We start from the raw sequence: 19,955 nt of genomic DNA on the forward strand, positions 1-19,955 counted from the left end.
AGATGAAAAATGAAAGACTAATATTTATTAATCTCATAGTATGTGATAGAGAATACTAGGAATGGATATGTTTATTGCATTTATAAAAGTAGTTCTAGGATTTACAGATTTTTATGTATAATTTCCCTATGTAAAAATGATATAATTAATCAAGATACATATTCATATGTAACTTTATTATTGCATATAAAATTGACTCCTTCGGGGCAAGATATTTGGTATCCCTGTAAGTTGCCACTTAGGACACCCACATTTCAGATTGGTGTGCCTGGTTTGAGTCCTAGTTCCTCTGCTACTGATCCAGCTTCCTACTAACATGAACCCCAGGAGGCAGCAGGTCCCTGCCACCCATTTGGGAGACATGGATTGAGTTCTAGACACACATTTGGGAAATGAAGCAGTGGATGCAGTATCTCTTCGTTTCCTCTCTCTCTGCCATTCACATAAGATTTTAAATAAATAAACAAATAAAGTAAGCAAGCAAGTTTTGAGAAAAATTGACTCCTATATGGACCAACATGCGATAGGGAGGTACATAATAGCCTGGCCTCCCTCCACAGATCAATAGAAGTTACTTGATTTCTAGGTATCATGAGGTACACATGATTTTTAATTATTAGTATTGTACTTTTGTGTGTGTGAAAAATGGAGATAAAATGAAAGTCAAATATTTCTATTACATTTTGTAAAATAATTTGAATACTTGTGTGCTATTCAGCAACTTAGGTATTTGTGAGGGTATCACAGTCAACTTTACTATGTTGCAGACTGTCATTAAGAGAAATCTGTCGATTATGACAAATGAAAGAATACTTTTTCTTAAAGAACTAGAGTACTGTTCCATAAAATAAATGGCTATAAATACGTAACTTAAATAGATGTAAATCCTTTCCTCTAAGGTTTAAGTTAAAGAAGCTATGTCTGGAAGGAGTTTGGTTGACCCTTTTTGCCACAAAAGATGCCAGTGTCAAGGCATATATTTAAAATCCCTTTGCATTTCACAGTTCCTATTGCACAACGTGGGGATTTTCTCCTCAATCCCTTCCTAGAGTCTAAATTAATGCATACATAGTATGTATGATAAAACTAATGAGATCTCTTCTTTCTCAGCTGCCAATTATTTTTCTACCCATATGAGGAGATAATTTAATATCACAATTATGCATTCCCTTTGCCCTCTCTATATCAGATGCAGAGATTCCCTTCCGAATTCAGTTTTCAACTATGATTTAGTAACTACTGCACAGTAAAATAAGATTAACTTTTCTCTTTACTCATTCAGCTGCCTGTTCCTAGACCAAATGCTCATTTAGAATTATGAATAACAATTGTGATTCACACAGGGGTCAGCTGGTCCTCTGCCTTTATTAACCTGCTATATTATCACATTACCTCACTTTTGAATTTCAGCCCCTGAATGTATTTGACAGCCAGGTGAACCAAGCTCGACTGTAACCATGTTTAATGCTCCTTTTCTTTACCCCCTACCAGTATTAATGAGTTCTTCTAAGTCTCTGAGACAATTCACAGAGAACAGAGATGGCTAGAATGGGATTTTAAAGGTTAAAGAGATGATTCCCTGTCTCCTTCCCTTAGAAGATAATGCCAAATGTGTGTCAAAGTTTGTCTTGACAGGGATTCTGACAGAATTTTTTCCCAAATCTATCTTAGGCCTATAAGAAAATTATCAATATTAAGATAGCAGGTTCTTGTTAATTGTGTCCCATTTTAGATAAACCACTAATTTACTGCTTTGTAGATATGGCCAAAAGGTTTCAAAATACCAATATTCTCTGAAGCAAATACAAGGAAACATTTGCTTTTTTTAAAATCCATTATGTATTGGTAAGGATTCTGAGTATGTATTTGGCTTGCAAGCATTATTAGAAAATATTTAAAGTGCCCTGGGGCCGGCATTATGGTGTAGTGGGTAAAGCTGCCACCTGCAACACTGCCATCTCATATGAGTACTGGTTCATGTCTGGCTGCTCGACTTCTGATCCAACTCCTGACTAATGCACCTGGTAAAGTAGTGGAAGATGGCTCAAATTCTTGGGCTTCTGCTACCCACAAGGGAGACCTAGAAGAAGCTCTTGGCTCCTAGCTTCAGCCTGGCTCAACCAATGCCCTTGGGACCATCTGAGAAGTGAACCAGCAAATGAGAGATTCTCTGTGTGTGTATATGTGTGTGTCTTTCCCTCTCTATCTCCTTCTCTCTGTAACTCTTTCAAATAAATAGAGAAATCTTTTTTAAAAAAATATAAAGTACCTTATTTTCAGTTGAATTTTTAAAGCATTGCTTCTGCATACAAAATAAATGGAAAGTGATTATAGCATCTTTAGAAATATTTCATAAAAATATTTTAGGAAATTTCTATATTTTAGAAAAGTATAAAGATGCAGAAATTAGCCATAACTTCATCATTGCAAATTATACAGTCGACCCTTAACACATAATGTTTTAGTTACTGCTAAGGTGAACATACAAGATTCGTGGAATACATCCAAAGCAATGTTACTCTACCTTAAGAATATTCAAAGAGGAACATTCTTCCTCAGACACCTAGATGAAAACTCAGACTATCCCATTGTTTTCCTGATTATTGCTAATACAAATTTCTATAATTAACTTTAGTCACTAGTCTTAATAAACATTTATAATGATAATCTCATATCATGATCGAAATCCCACCTTGGATTTAAAATTTCTTTCTCCTATCCTTCCTCCAGTTCAGATCTGCTTTTTGAGAACAGATGAAGTCTCTTTTATTTCCCTCTCCATGCACTAACTGTGCACTTATCTCTGTGGTGTTAGATAGAGCTTAGAAGTAAGAGATCTAGCATGGAGGATTTTGACTTCATTTTTTCCTGCCCTAAGATAATTTATTTTCTTTGGGACTCAAAGATGTTTATGGATGCTTTTGGATTTTGTGAATACCTTCTTTTTTTTAACTTTTATTTAATGAATATAAATTTCCAAAGTACGATTTATGGATTACAATGGCTTCCCCCATACCGTCCCACCCACCCACAATTCTCCCCTTTCCCACTCCCTCTCCCCTTCCATTCACATCAATATTCATTTTCGATTATCTTAATATACAGAAGATCAGCTTAGTATACATTAAGTAAGGATTTCAACAGTTTGCTCCCACACAGAAACATAAAGTGAAAAATAATAGATGATTTTTTTTAAATGATGATGAAATCAGATCAGACCTATTGTCATGTTTAATCCCAGTGAGAGTCAAGTTGGGAGTTGATAATTTCTTTTTTTTTTTTTTTTTTTTTTTTTTTTACAGAGGATCAGTTTAGTATGCATTAAGTAAAGATTTCAACAGTTTGCACCCCCATAGAAACACAAAGTGAAATATATTGTTTGAGTACTTGTTATAGCATTAAATCTCAATGCACAGCACATTAAGGACAGAGATCCTACATGAGGAGTAAGTGCACAGTGACTCCTGTTGTTGACTTTACCAATTGACACTCCTGTCTATGGCATCAGTAATCTCCCTATGCTCCAGTCATGAGTTTCCAAGGCTATGGAAGCCCTCTGAGTTCTCCGACTCTTATCTTGTTTAGACAAGGTCATAGTCAAAGTGGAGGTTCTCTCCTCCCTTCAGAGAAAGGTACCTCCTTCTTTGAAGACCTGTTCTTTCCACTGGGATCTCACTCACAGAGATCTTTTGCCAGAGTGTCTTGGCTTTCCATGCCTGAAATACTCTCATGGGCTTTTCAGCCAGATCCACATGCCTTTAGGGCTGATTCTGAGGCCAGAGTGCTATTTAGGACATCTGCCATTCTATGAGTCTGCTGAGTATCTCACTTCCCATGTTGGATCACTCTCCCCTTTATTTATTCTATCGGTTAGTGTTAGCAGGTACTAGACTTGCTTATGTGCTCCCTTTGACTCTTAGTCCTTTCATTATGATCAATTGTGAACTGAAATTGATCACTTGGAATAGTGAGATGGCATTGGTACATGCCACCCTGATGGGATTGAATTGGAATCCCCTGGTATGTTTCTAACTCTACCATTTGGGGCAAGTCAGCTTGAGCATGTCCCAAATTATACATCTCTTCCCTCTCTTATTCCCACTCTTCTTAATTAACTGAAACAGTCCCACACAGTTTTCTATTTCCAGACAAAAGCAACTTTAATCTCACCAGTCACTGACCCCGTGTATTACCAATCCAAGTATCAACTCCAGTGCAGGAAGGAAGGCAGAACACACAGGCCCATAACTGGTCCAGAGGAAACACACTTAAATTTTTCTGCTCCCAATACTGGGGATGCAGGCCAATTCCAATATAGATATTTCTTTTGAACTCATTTATTAGACGCCCAGGAGTCATACATTAAGTCTTCCATGTGGTACCACTGAAGTCTTAGTCATTGGACATATCGATAGATCTGTCCAAAATTCTTCCTCATAAACCTTTGACCCTCCAGTTCAAGTCTTTTATAATCCAGATTTGAGTGAGAGACTTAATAATATTCTGACCTGCTTTCAATTATTTCTTTTGAAATCTTGATTTTTATTTTTTGTAGCTGGCTTGGAAAAGCCTACTCCTTTTAGTCCCGGTTGCTCCTCTTCCAGTCCAGCTCTCTGCTGTGGCCCGGGAGGGCAGTGGAGGATGGCCCAAGTGCTTGGACCTCTTCACCCACATGGGAGACCAGGAAGAGAGACCTGGCTTCTGGCTTCAGATTGGTGCAGCGTGCCGGCTGTTGCGGCCATTTGGGGGGTGAACCAACGGAAGGGAGACCTTTCTCTCTGCCTCTCTCTCTCACTGTCTATAACTCTACCTGTCAAATAAAAATAAAAAAAGAAAAATTATCCAGCAAAAAGTTACTATCCCTTCATAAAATATTTTTAACACTAACTTAAAATTGTGGCCAGTTATCTGTCAGCAGGCACTGATTTAAGTATAAGGATGTCCTTGAAAGACAGTGAAGAACAGGCACTGGATGTTCTCTTGTTTCCTAACAGAGTGTGCCAACGAATTTCTAGACTTTTTTTGGACCTGGGAATTATTATCAAAGCTCATTTAAGGTTGGATGTAGAGAAATCCAATATATCTTCAGAACCAGGGTGTTACAGTGACATAACTACACTAACCATTCTTTTTAAATACAAATAGGAAATGAAGTCAAAATGAGCAGCAGTGGTTGTCTACTGTGGTTCATTATCAGCCACTTATATTGAGCTGCTTCAATTATGTAAATGTATCTTGTGGATTAGTGTTAATAAACTTCTATTTAAATAAAATAAATCAAAATTCTGCTTCTCCTTAGCATTATTATATTTTAATTAAATCTCTGCACATAGCTAGTAACTGTGAAGTTATATAGTTGATAAAAATCAATCACTAAGGACTGTAAATCAGCGGGATTCTGGTCTAACATAAAGTACATGGTAGTCAGTTTTGATAACGGATATTCACATATGTCACAACAAGTGGACACTGTAGTTCTTTCTATTTTTAGCCTTTCAGATAGGTATCATTATAAAAAAAAAAAGTATGCCAATCTCATTGAGGTCCCGAAAATTCATCAGTACGTAGCTTAAGTTATCTCCTGTTTTAAGGAATAAAGACATTAATTTTGTTGCTTAAAGATCTTAATCTAAAATGCTCAGTTCCAGAAAACCCATCTTCCTGTAATACTTGCTGCATCTTTCTGAGCTCCATGCTTTTTATTCTGTGTGTGTTTGTCCATTTCTCTCTCCTCTCTCTTTCTCTCTCTTACACATACCAGGTTGACAGGCTCCATGCTCACAGAGGAACATAAATCCAACAAAACAAAGCAAAATAATGTCCATACTACCACTGAATAATAGACATTGGACCAACCTTATAAAGGAGTGGCAATTTTCCTAGTTTCAGGAGTGCAATCTGATTTGTTGTATTTTTCATTTTTTTAATCCTTTTTAAGTCATCTGCAGTTCCATAACTCACATCGATGACTCCAGCCTGAAAATAAGAGAAAGAGAAATAAAAAGTTGGAGGAGGGAATTATAGCTAATTGTCTAACTAGTCATAGTAATTTAAGGTTCAAAAGAGAAATAATTCTATACCTTATCCTATACCAATCACCATAAATGTTTTTTCAGGGTACATCAATTTTCTAGTCACTTTGGAAAAAGTGTTAGCCATTTTTGCTTTGCTCTCTTTCATCTAAACAAATTATAAATTTAATTCATTTGTCTAACAGGCCATCATGTTTGGTTTATTCCACATTCATATTTTGGGAACACAAGTCATATTTCAAAACATTGCTAGATTAATTTCCTAAAGATTCAAAAACAATCATACCATTTTCAGGCTTGAAAAGAATTCAACAATTCTTTATTGTTCTACAAATAAAATGCAAAATCTTCTACTTGCAAGTCATTATGTATGGACAGCTACTCAAATTGGGTGCATAGCCAGCTGTGAATGACAGCCCCCTGGGCTCTGCAGGACACAACCTGTACAGCCACATGTGCCAGCCTGACATTACAAGACTTTAGAACATGGTCCTTTAAAAAATATTTATTTGAAAGGCAGAGTTACAGATAGAGAGAAAAAAAAAATCTTTCATCAGCTGATGTACTCAGCAAATGGCTGCAATGGCCAGAGCTGGGCCAATCCAATCCCAGGAGCCAGGAGCTTCTTCTGCATCTCCCACCTGGTGCAGGAGTCCAAGTCCACAGTGCTGGCCCTTGGAACATGGCATTTAATTATCATTTCTGTTATATTTCCCACTACTTTCTCCACAATTGTATTCTATATCAATGTTACCCATTTTTAATAGTCCCTTTTTGTTAATGCAAAAATCTCATGGCTTTCTGGAAATTCTAACAGAATCCTCCAATGTAGTTATCCCTTTCTTGTCTTTGAAAAGCTGAAATGCAGGTTCTAGCAAATACACATTCCCACAAGCCAATATGATTCCTTCCCACTTTTCTTCTTATAATTTCTATTTTAAAATAATAATTGTGGGATCTGCATTGTGGCATAGGGTATAAAGCTGCAGCCTACAATGCTGGCATCTCATGTGGGTGCTGGTTCATGTCCCAGTTACTCTACTTCTGATCCAGCACCCTGCTAATGTGCCTGGGAAAACAGAATAGGATGGCATGAGTGCTTAGGCCTTTGCACCTATGTGAGAGACTTGGAAGAAATTCCTGGCTGCTGGCTTCAGACCAGTCCAGCTCTGGTTGTTGCCACCATTTGGAGAGTGAACCAGTGGATGGAAGATCCCTCTCTCTTTGCCTCTCCTTCTCTCTCTCTGTAACTCTACCTTTAAAATAAATAAATAGCTTAATAATAATAACAATAAAACAATAATAAAAAGCTTAATAATAATAACTGATACACTTTCCAATGATTATAAAATGTGCCATTTCAAATTACAGCATATATTCTTAGAAATATTGATAAAAAAATAGTGGTGACAAACAGAAATAGAGATGGAGAATTTAGGCCTTTAACTTTCTTCCCTCCTCTGTTGGAACAAACGCACCTCAATCAGTTTTATTATTTGCACAAAGGGATTTCCATTCAATAATTCTGTTTCTAAAGGAACATATGGATATCTCCAAGAGATGAGTAATTTAACTGTTGGAGAAAACATTTCTAGCATAAAATATTTCTTTAGCTATCACATTCACATGTATTTCTAAAAACTCTACTCATATATTAAGGTCTATTTCAATTGCTACCTATATGATAAATTGTATTTTGCTACTGCCCAATAATAAATGAACTCTCTTTACTTTGAATCCCAAAGTAGTCTGTTTCTTCTTTTCCTCTAGGACTTCATTGGACCATCCCTTACGTATCTACTAGTTTCAATTTCTAGTACAAGGAAACGTGTTGGTGAAGGGGCTGCACTGCACTTGTTCTCTCCCAGTTGTCTGGCATATGGTATTGAGCTTTTGGTCTTGAATTGAAATGATTGTAGCTTATAGAATATCACTAAAAAGTGAAGTTGTAATTTCAATTGGATTTGCCAAAAAAATGTAATTGTTAAAACTACTTCTGTAGGCCGGCACCATGGCTCACTAGGCTAATCTGCCTGCGGCACCAGAACCCCGAGTTTTAGTCCGGTTGGGGTGCCGGACTCTGTCCCTGTTGCTCCTCTTCCAGTCCAGCTCTCTGCTGTGCCCCGGGAGTGCAGTGGAGGATAACCCAAGTGTTTGGGCCCTGGGAGACCAGAAGGAAGCACCTGGCTCCTGGCTTCGGATCAGCGCAGTGCGCCGGCCACAACGTGCCAGGCCTAGCGGCCACACAACAGAAAAAGGAAGACCTTTCTCTCTGTCTCTCTCTCTCTATCACTGTCTAACTCAGCCTGTCAAAACAAACAAACAAACAAACAAAAAAACTGCTTCTGTCGGGGCTGGCGATATGGTGCAGCAGGTTAACGCCCTGGCCTGAAGAGCTGGCATTCCATATGGGCGCCAGCTCGAGACCCGGCTACTCCACTTCAGATCCAGCTCTCTGCTATGTACTGGGAAAGCAGTGGAGGATGGCCCAGGCCCTTGGGCCCCTGCATTCACATGGGAGACCTAGAGGAAGCACCTGGCTCCTGGCTTCAGATTGGCGCAGCTCCCACCCTTGCAGCCAACTGGGGTGTGAACCAGCAGACTTCTCTCTATCTCTCTCTGCCTCTCCTCTCTTTGTGTAACTCTGACTTTCAAATAAATAAATAAATCTTTAAAAAAAAAAAAAACTACTTCTGTCAGAACGGTTTTTCATTACAATTCCCTTCCTAATAAAATGTGATTAAATCAGTGCTTTGGCATCATTTTTTAGTTTTCTGATGATATTACCATATAAATAAGTGATCTATGATTATAAAAGTCTTATTAAGTAAATGATTGTATAATGTTAATGATTGCATTGCAAAATGAAAGAATTCATATTTTTCATTTTCTAAGCATCCAACTAATTATTTCTGATTCAAAGACAGCATCTTAAAAAAGGGCTATTACTCAATTTTGTATATTATAGAACATATTTTTCATACTTAGTAGAGAATAAAGAAATGCTAGTATGTTTGGGTACATACTAGAAAGGTATAGCAGATACAAAACATCAATTCTGAAATAAACATTTACATAATGGGAAAATAGCAATAGCTTTGACAATGAATTAAAAATTAAATTTCAAATAGTATTTCAACTCATATATCAATAGCACTTGTCAATAAATCATTTTAGCAGGTAAGTGTTTTGAGGCATTGTTGCATAGCAGGTTATGCACAGGATGCCTCCTGTGAAGATGGCATCCCATAGGCACCAGTTTGGGTCCAAACTGCTAAACTTCCAATCCAGCTCCCTGGAATGTGGCTAGGAAAGCAGTAGAAGAGGTTCCAAGCATTTGAGTCCCTGCTACCCAGGAGGGAGACCTGGATGAGGCTCCCAGCTCCGGGCTGGCACTATTGCAGTCATTTTGGGGAACAAACCAAATGGACAAGTGGACAAAAGGCTCTCTCTCTCTCTCCCCCAACATCCCCACTTTTTCTCCCTCAATAACTATTACTTTCCAAACAATAAACCTTTTTAAAAAGTTTTTCCCCCACAAAAAATATTTTTCAACATAAGCATCATTATATCAATATATTTGGGCTTATGTACTTTGAAGCTATGAACTAAAAATCAATAATGATGTGATGGCTTGACAGATGATAATAAAAAATGTATCTGTTGTCTTCAAACAATGCCTCTGAAGCAAGCCTTTCTGAAATTCTTTCCTATTTACCTTCAAGCCAGCTGAAAATAACAGCTGCAAGAAAGCACACTGAATTTTTCTGAAGCACAAATCAATATACAATGATATGATAAAATGTCAAACCATTTCTTTCCACATAGTCTTGTTGGTACAATGAACCTCTTTTATTGCATTTATTTTGTCACACTAGAAAACTGTCCACTCAATCAATTGGGGCACTATGTTTAATTTATGTCCAAATGACAAGGTTTAAGTCACACTGTACTGGTGTCTATGAGAAATGTTGAATGAGTAGGAACCTGGGTGATTGAATTACTCACATTATGTGTACTGTAGTCTTCCAATGAGAACTCCCATAACACAGAGGAGACAGTGATAGAGGTATAATGTTACATGGAATTTAGATTCTTTTTATTTTTACAAAAAATAACTAGTTTATTTAAATCTATGTATCGGGGCTGGCACTGTGGCATAGCAGGTAAAGCTGCCAGCTGCAGTACCTGCATCCCATATGGGGGCCAGTGTGAGTCCTGGCTGCTCCACTTCTGATCTGACTCTCTGCTACAGCCTTGGAAAGCAGTAGAAGATGGTCCAAATGCTTGGGCCCCTGAACCCGCATGGGAGACCCAGAAGAAGCTCCTGGCTCCTGGCTCCTGGCTCCTGGCTCCTGGCTCCTGGCTTTGGATCGGTGCAATTCCAGACATCTGGGGGAGTGAACTAGCAGATGGAAGACCTCTCTCTCTCTCCCTGCCTCTGACTCTGTAACCTTACCTTTCAAATAAATAAATATTTTTTTAAAAAGTCTGTGTGCTAATTTTTATTTAAATTTTATAATTTTTGAGCACAGAACAGGAATATAAAACAACAAAAGTGAAAAGGAAACAAGAAATTGTATCCCATGTTAAAAAAGAAATCAAACCATTGGGATGACAATGGGGGGGCACATAAAAAATTAGAATAAGATTGGCACCACTTAAAATGTGTATTTGTCATGGTAAGATATATGGTGAGAAGGAATCATAACCTAGACAAGTAGCAATGACTAAAAAACCAAACCGTAAAAAACTGTGTTCCACATGCAACTGGTTCTCTGGTTTTTCATCTAAGTGCCACCAATTACCAAAATTATTAAATAACAATGACAGGAATCTGACTGTACTCTGCTTCATCTTCTGAAACCACAGCAGGGAGGTTACCCTCTTCTTGTTTAAATATGGTGCCATACAGTGTTAAAATGAATAAATGATTCAGACATTATTATTAAGGATATGCTAACTGGTTTCCAATTTTATAGTGTAGAAATCCAATGCTAAAACAAACTTCAAGCTTGTTAAATAAAGAAGATGAGAGCATTTAATGAGGTACAATTCTTATGGGTGAAAGGGCCCCAAGTCTTTGAGCCATCAGCTGCTGTCCCAGGGACTTTATTTAGTAGGAAGCTGGATCTGAAGCAGAGCAGCTGGCACTGGAACCTGAGCTCTTATATGGGATGCATAATTGGGCAGCTGAGATATGAGGGAAGAGTTGACAAATGGCGGAGAAATAAACCAGATGGATCTTTGCGGGGGGGGGGGTGCATTTCTAATAAGAGAGAGCACTAAAAGCCCAAACTCTAGGTGACAGCATACATGGCATGACACAGCCAGTTTCTGGGGTTGACCCAAGAGGAGAATGGAGATAAGTACTAGTGTTGGCTACATAATTTGTAGGACACTGTGCAAAATGAAATACAAAATAATTTTTTCAAAAATTCTGAATATTTTAAAAACACTGACAGAACAGCCTTAAACCAAGCGGTAGTGGAAGGCGACTATTCTAAGTATAAGACCCAGTGCAACTCCATAGTTTACATGCCCCTGAAACAAGCTCTGACTAAAAAGATGAGGTTGTGGATCAGTATAGAGAGAGGATCATGCAGGTCATGAAAGGTCATGTAAGAATTTTATTATCATTGACATTGGGAACCAATGATCTAATTCACTGCTGTGTCTTAAAATCTTCATTTCTCTAACGACAACACTGAGATACAGATAATTTTATTTATAAGCCCAAGGTTAGACTGCTAGGTTTTTGTAGAATCAGTTTCTCATCATCTGTGCATTCCTCAAAAGGGGCACCAACCTTCTACTCACTTTTCATCTTCTTACCTATCACACCTGCTTACTCTTTGGAGAAGATGGGCAGAATTGATAATGGTGTAGACATACACATGTGGTTAGGAATCTGGACTACAGAGTCTGATTATCTATGTTTCAATTACCACTCTACTATTTAGAAGCTATCTGACTGTGAGTATGTTACTTAACATCTCTCTGCCTAGATTTATTCATTTGTAAGATGGAAATGATATTAACCTAGCTCTCTTTGAGCTGTTGTCAGAATTAAAGGGAATAATGATCATATAATACTGAGAATAATGCTGAGTATATTGAATGCACTTTAAAATTTTGGTATTGGTGATGGTGGTGCTCTATATTTCAGTAACTGAGCAGAAGTCCATGTATTGATTTATCTATTATTTATATCTTTGTACCAACTTCTAAGACATCCATAGTTATTTTAACCAATTTCATCTCATTGCAGCCTCCAAATACAAAACTCTGTCTCTCAAAGTGATTTATGTCCCTCTTTTACAGCATGAAGTACTGTCATGTTTGAAAACATGCAGTTATATGCATTCATTCATTTACTTATTTTATTGAGTGCCTTCCATGAAGCAAGAATTGTGCTTGGTGCTAAAGACAGAAAGATGACAGAAGGGTGTTGTTTAAGCCCCCATTCTACATTTTGTTATGGGAATCTCAGCAGACTCTCAAAGGCCAATTCTGTGATATTCTGGGTTTTAGCTTCTTGGATGAGAAAAGGAATTTGAGCAGCTGATGGCTCAAAGACTTGGCACCCTTTCACCCATAAGAGACACCCAGATGAACTCCTAGCTCCCAGATTCAGCCTGGCCCAGCTCCGGCTGTTGTGGGTATGTGGGGAATGAATCCACAGATGGAAGATCTCCTTCTCTCTGTCTTTCAAATTAAATGCGTCTTGTAAGACTCTAAAAATATGACACTCTTTGAAAAGTCACTTTCCTCTTGCTTTCCACCAACAACATCAGCAGTAAAGCTTTTAAAGACAATACCTAACGGGCTAGATATTAGCTTCCAGGACATAAGATTATGAAAGTTATTTTCCTGGATAATAGAAGAATAGAGAGACCACCCTGAGCAGAATCAACAGAAGAGTAATTATTTAAAAAAAAAAAAAAACAAAAAAAAAACAAGAACTGTCATTTCCTATGGTCAGTGAGACAAAAAAAAAAAAAAAAAAAAAAAAAAAAGGAACAATCATTGAAAGTAACTAAATCAAAGAATTGTCCATTGAGCAGTTGATAATATTCTGAATTCCAAATTGGGGAACACTCCAGTGCCACATTTTCCTTTTACCTTGAGGTAGCAAAAATTATTCATCCTTATGAAATGATTAATGCTTTGCAATTGTTCAGACTTGACACTCACAACCAAATCAATCACTCCAAGTCCTCTTAGTTCCTCTCTAAGAGAAACTAAGAACGTACAGAAAACCTGAAAAGCCTGCTTCGATGAAAATAGTAATTTTCTTCTCAAATTCAGAAGTGATAAACCCAAGCATTTCTGATAGTGACAGGATACAATATTATCACAAGTACTGTTCATCTAAAATTTTTCTTTAGAAATTTACTACTATAATACATAATCTGGCTTTAGGATTATCTTCAAATTGAAGTGCTTATATATGTCAAAATGATCATCCATGTTAATCTTTTTCATTTCTAAAAAGCATTAGAGGGGCTGGTGCTGTGTCACAGTAGGTTAATTCTCCACCAGCAGTGCTGGCATCCCATATGAGTTCCAGTTCTAGTCCCGTTGTTCTTCTAATCCAGCTTTCTGCTATGGCCTGGGAAAGCAGTGGAAGATGGCCCAAGTGATTGGGCCCCTGCACCTGCGTGGGAGACCTGGAGGAAGCTCCTGGCTCCTGACTTTAGCCCAACTCGGACCACTGGGGCCATTTGGGGAATGAATCAGTGGATGGGAGACCTTGTCCTCTGTCTCTCTCTCTCTCTCTGTCTGTAATTCTACCTCTCAAATAAATAAATAAATAATCTTAAAAAATAGCATTAGATATGTTACCTATAAATATTTAAAATTTAGAAAGTTTTAAGCATTTTTTAGCCCTTCTTTTTTAAGTTCACTCAAGGGCTTTCCACCATGGACATCACAAAAATCACAATATACTGAAGAATGGTTTCAATGTTGTTTCTTCCTTCTCCTGTGATACACATCATTAATCAATGATTACATTTTTAAAATCCTTCTCAAAATACTATTTTAGCTAATTAAGGGGTGGCATAAGCAGAATAGACATTTAAAATATTCAATAATTAGCACAGCTCAAGTATTAACCAGTTAAAATGGACTCCCAACCAATCAGAAAAGACATAAGCTAGTAACCTAACTGGGTACATCCAAACAGAATTCAGCATTAAGCAAGAAACACAGTCTGTTTTGTTGTCTTTGTTGTAAAAGATCAGATAAAGGGGTAGCTTCTCAACCTTATCACTTTTTCTTTACTAAACTGTAAACACTGGCTGAAAAAATTGTTAGAACAGTACACTAAATGGCAATGATTATGGCACAGTAAACATGTTTCAGTGGCAGAGAAAGCAATGATAAGTCAGTTACTGCTTGTCTTGGCATTTAGTAATTATTGAATAAAATTGCAAAAAGTCTTCAGTTTTACAGTCAAACATACAGTGCACATACATGTAAATTATGAGAGAATTAAGTTGAAATATTATAATATAGGAATTTAACCAAACTGAAATACAGTTCTGCCAGGATTCCACTTTGATATTTTAAGTCTATAGTCTGCAAAGTCAAGACACAACATGATGCACACTTACAAGATTATATGTTAGATTAAGAAAATATAGATAACCAGGCAGAAAAAAAATCCTATGTTTTCCAGAATTTAATAGATAGTCTCTTAAAGACAATTTAGCTATTCACTTGTATTATTTGGCCAATATTAAAAAAAAAACACAGTCAGTGAAAATATCTTTGCATTTAGCTATGATAGCATTTTAAAAGATAAAAAAAAAATTGTTAAAGAGGTTATTAAAACCATGTAGAAAAATAGAAGGATAAAAAAACAGAAGACAGAATTATAAACACCCAAGTAAAAGAGTAAGTGAAATTCACTTAATTTTCCAATAATATGTCACATCATAATTTCTAAAGATACCGAGGAAAATGAGTTAGAAAAGTTCCATCTCAAATTATTTACTTTCTTTTGTGGAGAGAGTCCCCAAAAAAGTAGGCAAAACTCAATTTTGATATGCCCTGAAGATAATACAGCACAGGTGAGGAAATATAGGGTGATGAAGAATTGCTTTAATAAGGAAGTCATGGAAGACATTAAAGATCACAACCAAATGATAAGAAGCCATGTACTGAGCTAGAAAAGAATTTTGTAGGCAAACAGAATCCCTGAGAGAAAGAAAAACTCTACCAAATGAAAGTGACAGCAGGCATGTCCAAAAGTAAAACAAATGGCAGGAGTGTGGTATTGTAGTTAAGAGGCCACTTGAGAATTTCACATCCATATTGGAGTGCCTAACTCGAGTCCCAGCTCCTCTATTTCCTATCTGTCTTCTTGTTGTACACTCTGGGAGGCAGCAGATAATGAATCAAGTGCTTAGGTTCCTGCCACTCATGTGGAAGACTCAGACTGAGTTCCAGACTCCTGTATTTAACCTGGCCAAGCCATGGCTTGTTGTAGGCATCTGGGGAGTGAGTGAGTAAATGGGAGATCTTGCCTGGTCAGTCTCTCTGTCTCTGTCTCTTTGCTTATCAAATATAAAAATAAATACTTAAGTAAAGCAAAACCTGACTTGTAGGTTTTAGATTTTCTTATAGGGATGTGACCTTGGATAAGAATATAATTTTGAGAAATTAATTAATGAATATGAGAGTAACAGCTAGTATATATAAGGTTTAGTTGCAAGAGGTGATATGCTGATTTGCTTGTTATTTTTTACAAAAAGGAGGCTTAAGAATGATTATAGGGGCAGACATTTGGCCTAGTGGTTAAGACACTGGTTAAGATGCCCATCTCCCACATCAGAGTCTCTAGGTTTGACTACTAGTTTTGCTCCCAATTTCAGCATCCTTCTAATGCAGATCTCAGAGGCAGCAGGTGATGAGAGATGGGTCCCTCTCATACTTGTGAGAGAAGAAGACTGAGTTCCTGGCTCCTGGCTTTGGCAAGGCTTAACATCAGCTACTGCAAACATTTGGGGAATGTACAGCATGATGGGGACTTTCTCTTTCCATTTCTGTCGTCTCTTCCTCTCTACTTCTCAAATAATAAAATTTTTAACTTTACAAAGAATTTTTTTGAAGATTTACTTATTTGAAAGGCAGAGATAGAGTCTGAGAGATATAGAGAGTGATAGAGAGAGAGACAGAGACAGAGAGAGACAAAGACAGAGAGATATCTTCCATCTGTTGGTTCACTCCCCAAGTGGCCACAATGGCTGGAGCTAGGAGGCAGCCAGGAGCCAGGAGTTTCATCTGGGTCTCCTACTTGGGTACAGTGGCCAAGTATTTCAGCCGTCATCTGCTGCTCTCCCAGGTGCACTAGCAGAGAACTGGATTGGACTTGGAACAGCTAGGACTTAAACCAACACCCATATGGGATGCCATCACTGCAGGTGGAGGTTTAACCTTCTTTGCCACAGTGCCAGCCCCTCAAAAAATGTTTAAATATTAAGGAAAAGATATAACTCCATCTGATCAAAAACCAATAGGAACAAATGCAATGCAATATATATTGAGAAAGCAGATGCATTCTTTTCCAATATGAGAATGAATAAACTAGTGTAAAAGAGGTTACTTCTACTACATTTATATAGTCCAATGAGCGTCAGCAATAATTGATCATAGGTTTATGCAACTTTATCATCATTCTATGTTTAACATATTCAAAGTATTTCTCATGCAGTAAACTAGAAATATGACTCTTTCAAAATAACTAAATAAATAAACAACAATAGCATTCAATGATTTACTTCAAAGAGAAGCACACTGGAATGAAGTTCAAAAACCCAATCATCCCTCCTGGGGTGAGGAGTGAGGACAACCCTGGAATATGTTCCCTGCATTAAAAGACCAGGTACAGAGATGGTTATTTGAGGAGCATCACTGAAGATCAATAGTTACTATGTACTACAAAATGCCGCAGGATCCAGAAGTATCACAGATAATTGACGAAATTTTTAGAAAAGAACTTTCTTCTTGATCTTCCATTAGTGATGTTGATAAGGTAAGATCTTCCTGTCTGTCCTTCTCAAAACTGGGGAATCTGAAGGAAACATCCTGTGCCATTTCAACCCTGTGATTGATATTTTAGTGGGTTCTGTGGCCATCAATGGAAAAGATAGGGGGCCTGAAGTAGACTCTAAAAACACTCTCTTTCTACTCCACAGCTGCGCTTAGCTCTGTCTACTCCACCCTAATATTGTTGCTATGCTTAAATTGGCAACCTAGTCCTTTATTTCTTGCTGAGCACTGGGGAGTTCTATGTTAGCAAAATGAAAAAAAATGACCCGATGGTTAAAACTTGTAAATCTCTGTGATTTAAAGATTCTCATTATAGTTGATTTCAAATGAGGAATTGGGGAGAGATGACCAGTATCATGAAAGATGCATAGAATCAGTTCTCAGTAGCAGCAATGAGCTAGTTTGAGCTGTCTCTGGCACACCACTGGGCATTTGCATGTGGTCTTCTATGTTGATAGGACAATACAGTACCTAAGTTTTACCAGATGGTTGAAAACAGAAAACAGGTGTTCCTTAGAGAATAGCATTAAAGCCTGTGCCTCAGCATTACTAAAACAGAAAGAGGCTCTCTAAAGGCATATGAGAACCAGATGAAGGTCATAGCAAGAGCAAGATAAGGGCAGGAGAAGGTTCACAGGAAACACCAGACATTAAGAGATTTTATACCGTGTGTGTGTGTGTGTGTGTGTGTTGAGAAGCATTAAGCTGAACAGAATTGTTATGACATGATTAAAGGAAAAATAAAATTAGCACTTAACCATGTATATACTCTGTTTTAGACAATTTACTAAACAAATTCTAACAATTTTTTTCCAGTCTATCTTCAGAGCACTTATATTTGATAGATATTTCTGACCATTTTATAGATGAGTAAACTAGAATTCAGAATTACTTATTAGCATTCATAGCAGTACCAGGCCATGCAGTTTTATAATTGCTTACCTAAGTGCCAGTTTCCCCTATCATATTGCCAGCTGTACATGTACTTATCACTCATCCCCGTGAATGGCATATAAGAGGCACTCAGTAGGTATTTGCCAAATGCTGAACATTTCTTATTATATTAGTGAGGCTCAGCTGGCTAAGTTCTGTATTATCAAGTTAATCTTTAAGTATTAAATTAAAATATAAGAAATAATAAATTAATAGTCACTGGGGCCTTAATTGTATAAATGACACTAAACTTATTAGGGCAATGCAAGTTCATTCAAGAGAAGTCTTCCTGGAGGACATGGAATTAATATGACAAAATTTCCCTTCCTCTAAAAATAAATTAGATTACTGTATTGAAATAATCCAGAAACCAAAGAATTCATTTTTCTACAGACTTGCAGACCAATCTTACAACACCCATTGAAATGAGGTAAAGTTAATTTGTAAACTACAAAATGGAATATTGGCATTTTATAGAATTACAATATAAATTGAATATACTAATGAAGTTACATTGTTGAATAACTTTTTTTAAAGATTTATTTATTTATTTGAAAGTCAGAGTTCCACAGAGAGAGGAGAGGTAAAGAGAGAGAGAGAGACAGAGAGAGAGAATGAGAGAGAGAGAGAGAGAGAGAGAGAGAGAGAGAGAGAGGTCTTCCATCCACTGGTTCATTCCACAATTGGCTGCAATGGCCGGAGCTGCGCCAATCCGAAGCCAGGAGCCAGGAGCTTCCTCTGGGTCTCCCATGTGGGTGCAAGGGCCCAAGGACTTTGGCGATCTTGTACTGCTTTCCCAGGCCACAGCAGAGAGCTGGATGGGAAGTGGAGCAGCCGGGTCTCGAACAGGCACCCATATGAAACACAGGTGCTTCAGGCTAGGGCGTTAACCGCTATGCCACAGTGCTGGCCCCATATTGTCAAATAACTTTCTAAGCAGCATGCTTTAAGTCAAATTGGAAGCAATATAAAAAACATTAGAATTTTCTGTAAATAATAGTAGGGCAAATCAGTATCTTTAGAAACAATTATCAAATTAGAAATCAGTATTCAAACATTTCCTCACCAAAATATCATACTGGTTCTAAACAAGTGAGAAAAAATGGTCCATTGAACTTTAATTACTTGGTTGAATTCAGCTATCTTTACTTTAAAATTTTAATTTCATAATTAGTCTTTTGTTCTCTGTCCAGGTAGAAGACATAAATTCTGTATCAAATATTGGACAATGGAGAATATGCTATGTCAGGTCGCTACTTTATTTGTAGGTGTTTATATCTAAATTTGTAATACAGTGGAAATATAAACCTTAAATATGTGTAAAGCAATTCCATAATTATTGCCCTCAAAATAAGAAAGCATCAATTATAGAACTGTTGCATGAACGTTGGTTGGTGAACAGAGTTCATGAAACCAGCAACAGAAGGCCATACTACACCACGTGATGATGCAGATTTTAAAAACACATTAAAAACAGCTATACACAATTGTGTTCACAGTGATTTACTTCACACTTATGCACTGTTGCCAAAAGATTGATTCCACAAGAAAGAAAAAAAGGAGAGAAACTAATGCAAAGTCATTTTCACCATTGAAAAACTGTCCCACACTCACATTTCTGAGTTGGTGAAACTGTATCTTCATCTTTTTACCCAGGCAACAAAAGCTTAAATAATACAATTGCATTCTACTCCCTGAGCTTTCTGATGTTTTTATCTGTAAGAGGAATCATTCAGAGCCAAATTCTTAGACTTCTGCATTTTGCAAACAGATAAGTTTGCTTTTGTTTGAAAATGTTAAAAATAAAAGAGACAGACAACTTCATCCCAGTTACAAAAAAATAAGCATCTGACTATAAATTATCCAGGAGTTCCTTGCAGTGCTTATCATTTTCTTTCTCTTTAAGACTTTCAGACAAAATACTTACAA

General features: G+C 37.2%; 1 protein-coding gene across 12 annotated transcripts in view; it reads right to left on the reverse strand.

Annotated features, from left to right (window-relative positions):
• NAALADL2 (N-acetylated alpha-linked acidic dipeptidase like 2) overlaps positions 1-19,955 on the reverse strand; it is a 1,439,631-nt gene that overhangs the window by 584,984 nt on the left and 834,692 nt on the right. For all 12 annotated transcript variants that reach the window (XM_070072494.2, XM_070072500.2, XM_089330911.1 and 9 more), the window contains one exon: positions 5,857-5,976. In XM_070072494.2, coding sequence (XP_069928595.2) covers positions 5,857-5,976 — 120 coding nt within the window. The remainder of the gene's footprint in view (positions 1-5,856; positions 5,977-19,955) is intronic.

This window comes from Oryctolagus cuniculus, chromosome 4 (genome assembly GCF_051225735.1).
Source record: "Oryctolagus cuniculus isolate XC-2025 breed Fujian yellow rabbit chromosome 4, ASM5122573v1, whole genome shotgun sequence".
Classification (NCBI taxonomy): Eukaryota; Metazoa; Chordata; class Mammalia; order Lagomorpha; family Leporidae; genus Oryctolagus; species Oryctolagus cuniculus.